The sequence below is a fragment of the Octopus bimaculoides genome, chromosome 4, assembly GCF_001194135.2.
Source record: "Octopus bimaculoides isolate UCB-OBI-ISO-001 chromosome 4, ASM119413v2, whole genome shotgun sequence".
Taxonomy (NCBI): Eukaryota; Metazoa; Mollusca; class Cephalopoda; order Octopoda; family Octopodidae; genus Octopus; species Octopus bimaculoides.
In genome coordinates, this window is record NC_068984.1 from 95,635,396 (window position 1) to 95,639,730 (window position 4,335).

At 38.2% G+C, this 4,335-nt stretch overlaps 1 protein-coding gene across 1 annotated transcript in view; it reads right to left on the bottom strand.

Moving 5' to 3' along the window:
* The window catches only part of LOC106880124 (kielin/chordin-like protein), a gene marked incomplete at its 3' end in the record, with an annotated part of 9,224 nt that continues 4,889 nt past the window's right edge, over positions 1-4,335 (bottom strand). Inside the window, exon 2 of the mRNA XM_014929944.2 lies at positions 1-1,232. Coding sequence (XP_014785430.2) covers positions 1-1,232 — 1,232 coding nt within the window. The remainder of the gene's footprint in view (positions 1,233-4,335) is intronic.

A 4,335-nucleotide genomic window follows, 5' to 3' on the forward strand; every position in this document is an offset into this window, starting at 1 on the left:
ATTTGTACAGCTTACTCTACCGTTCGTTTCGCACGTACATGTATTACAGCCCTTTCTAAATGTTTGACCTACATTATAAATCTGGTTGTTGTAAGTACATTTGCAAACTTTGGTTGTACATTGAACGTACCCGCTTGCTAGACATTTGCATTCGTTGCAATCTTCTGAAAATCTGTCACCAATTCTATAAGTTTGTCCTTTGTGTGTACATTGGCAGAGTTTGTTTGTGCACTCAACTTGTCCGTTATGTTCACATTTACAAGTATTGCAATCATCGCTGAATTGTTCTCCGAAATTATAAACTCTGGTTTTGTAAGTACAGGTACATTGATTTGTCGTGCAGTCTACACTACCATCAGCTTTGCATGTGCACGTATTACAGTCTTTTCTAAATGTAGTACCAATTTTGTAGGTGTTTCCATTGTATATACATTTACACGGTTTGTTAGAGCACTGCACAATACCGCTTCGTAAACATTCACATTGGTTACAATCATTACTAAATGTTTGTCCAACTCGATAAGTCTGTCCTTGGTAAGTACATTGACAGATTTTCTTTGTACATTCTAACTGACCGTTGCCTCTACAATAGCAAGTGTTACAATCCCCTTCAAATTTCTGGCCCACATTTAATACTTTTCCTCTGAAGTAACACTTACAAATGTTCTTTGTACATTTAACCTGACCGTTACTTAAACATTCGCATGTATTACAATCATCAGTGAAAGTTTGGCCGTTTTGATATCGTACGTTTTTATGATAACATCCACATCTATCGCTGTTACACTGCACTATTCCTGAAGTTTGACAAGTGCAAGTCTTACAGCCATCATTGAAATTCACTCCAACATTGTAGACTTTACCATTATACTGGCACTGACACACATTATTGGTACACTGAGCATATCCAGAAGAAAGACATTTACATCTATTACAGTTGTCTTGGAATTCTTCACCTTCTTGGTACTGCTTTCCTTTATACGTACATCGTTTAGTACAGTCTTTGTTGCTACATTGTATCTGGCCATCGTTTTTGCATACACATGTATTACAGGACTGCTGGAATGTCTGTCCTACTCTGTAACGTCTACCTTGATAGGTACATGAAAGTCGCTGCCCATAGTCACAACGTAAATTTGAACAAACTGCGTTACCATTTTTGTCACATGCACACGTGTTGCAGTCGATCATAAAGATTCCCTTATACGACTTTCCATTATATGTACATTCATCTGCAAAGAAAAGAAACAATGATTATTTCAATCAACTACTACCATGTTCTTAGAAAAAGAAAGGGTGTATATTCTAGCATGAGTATACGATTGTGTGCACAAAAAAACATTTGTAAGTATGCGATTGTAAGCACAAAAAAAATCATTTGCTCCCACGGAACAGAAGAGCACTTAAAAGGAAAATAAAAAGGGTTAATCGAAAAATCAACCGGTTAAAATATTGCCAGCTGCAATGCCTTCACTTGACCGACATAGCTTTACTGGAACCAAAGAAACTTTATCTTGAAAACTGCATGAAGTTTATCATCGATAGTCAAAAAACTGCAGAAGAAAAGTAGCCCATTGAGAAAAGTCAATCCCAAAATGTTCTTTTCACTCGCCAGAAAGCAAATAGGTCGCTGTATCATCTATTGGACCTCTAATAAATGAACTTGGCACTCTGTATAGTGGTGTAGAAGAGATGGTTGAGATTCTGCAGAAGCAATACTGCTCCACTTTCAGTAACGCAACCATGGTTAATCCTGACAGCACCAGTGAAACAAACCCCCACAACACCCTATCCGATGTACCATTTGACGCCCTGGATATCATATTGGTCCCCGTCCTATCTGTCCTCTTCAAAAGTCATGTTCGCATCACATCACATCACTCAGACAAAACTACTTCAACTCAACTGGCCCTACTCTCTTTAACATCATACCAAGATACATAAGAGAAGAAAAAAATCTTCTAATATTTAAACGGTTCCTGGACGAATATCTCCAACGAATTCCAAATAAACCACCTACCACTGGATAAATCTCTGCAAATAACTCTACTTGAATGAGCTATGGTGCTCAAAGAATGACTCATATGAAACACTTTTAAATGTCGTTTCCAGGTGCTGCTATTAAGTTAGACATAGCCTGGACCAATACTAACCGAAACTTATCTAAATATCTAAGCATATTATAAATTCTTAAAGAATAACATCGAGTGACATAATTCTTTAGAAATGGCTAGACATTTGAATTTCCACTCTTCCAATAAATAACTACTTGACCTTTAAACACTATCCATAAATTTATTCTCCACCAAGTCACCTATTTAACAATAATTATATTTGCATAGAAAAGCTAAACAATACCTTAACACATTAATACTATTTATACCTCTTGCTACTACCTCAATTACTATTATCAATATAAATAATATCATATATTCTCACATATGTATATCTACTGTTAACATAGTTCGTGCTGGTGGCACACAACGTTAAAGGGTTTCCCCAAAGATTAGTGCTATTTTTGAAACTCATTGTTGAAAGGTGCTGTTATTGTTAAATATTTTTGAAAATATTGTTGAAAAGTTTTTGTGAACATTTTGCTTTGTCTGCCTTTCGGCAGATTTGTTACCGTTTGAGGAGGGAGATCTTTGTGTTATTATGCATTCGTATACCGACATAGATTTCGCTGAGGAGGAATTGTTGAGATACGTTGATAGCATCAACAAAGTGAAGAGAGGAAAGAGTTTTGAAGCAGTGGCTGGTAATTCGAGAGAGGAGATGCAGATAAGTAAGGAAGAGTTGGAGAAGTTCAAAGAATTAATAAAAAGAGAAGCGCATGAAATTTCTGTGACCCCACCAAAGGAAGTAAGTCAAAGAGTGGAAAAAGAAACAATTGTGTATAAAACGTTTGGTTTGGAAAAGAAAAGGATAGAGATTGTATCAAAGGAGAAGATAGAGAAATGTCTGAAAGACATATGAAGTTACATTACATATGTTACCAGAGGAAGCAAGTACGCCACAGTGGAGGTGTGGTTTAGAACAGAAAAATGGGTCAGAAATACGGCAGAGGTGGTGCCCCTCCCAACTTACCTTGAGAGATGTGCTTCCAGGGTAAGGGTGGAGGAGATGCCGCCGGAAGTAGAGGTTGACTGGAATGTGGCAGCCATTATAATGGGGATGGAGGATAAAAACTCCATCCTCCAAATTATCAAAGTCCTGCAACGTAACTGGCAAGGACAAGGGATTGAAATGATCATCCGAACCACACGAGAAGTGCTAGAGAATGTAGCTGAGACCATTTGGATAGGCCAAGACAGAAAATCGAGAGTGTTAGTGGAGGGCAGGAAACCGCAATGTTTCAAGCGTGATCAGAAAGGCCACATTAGAGCAGACTGCCCTCCACTACCAGCAGAAACACCACTAGTTGGCTCCGGTGAAAAAGTAACCGCACCTCCACTGACTGAAGGAAGAGAAAAGGTGGAGCAGCAAGAGACAGAGAATAGCAAGTGGTCTACAGTGACAGGAGGGAAAAGAAGAAAGAGAAAAGTTCACCACCCAAGAACTCCAGTCCCCACCCTTCCCCCGCTCCAGTCGCTCCAATCCCCACTTTATCTAGTCCTTCCGATGCAGACATCAATCACTTTCCCGCCCCACTCGCCACTAATCCCAATCCTGTCCCCACAGAAACACATGCAAACACGATAATTTGTCAAAGCCCCCAACATCTACCCCTAAGGAAAAAGAACCTAACCTTGACATACGATTCGAGAAAAAGCAAACTGGTGGAAGAAACTAAAAAAGGTAAATTTAGGGGACACTACCCTATATGTGAAATGTGTGCTAGTGGATAAAAGTAATTTCAAAAGATTAAAACAAAAATTCGGGCCGGACATTGCGGATCTATTCATAGAGGTTTACATAGATGCATTGCCTTCTGAAGTGGACTACAACGACATCTTGGAGTACGTAGTTTAATTGATTTTTGAACATTGTAATTAAAGGTTCAATGAGACTGCTTGGGAGTGGGGCTCGAGTAGGACTGCACCCGAAAAAAGTTATGCTCTACATTTAGTGGGATATAAAGTATGTCGTTTTTCATGAAGTATTAAACCAAAACCTTGGATTACTGTACGGAAATTTATACAGAACTCCTATGACTCCTATGTATACCACTATGGATTAATTAATTCTAATAAACACGGATAAACTTTTAAGAACGGTTTTCTTACTTTTATATCTCTGAAGAATGGTCATGCAACTTCAATATGATTTATCATTTCGATTGCATTTAGATAAGTCACATAATCATGAAACGATCGTAAGAATTTTTATATATCT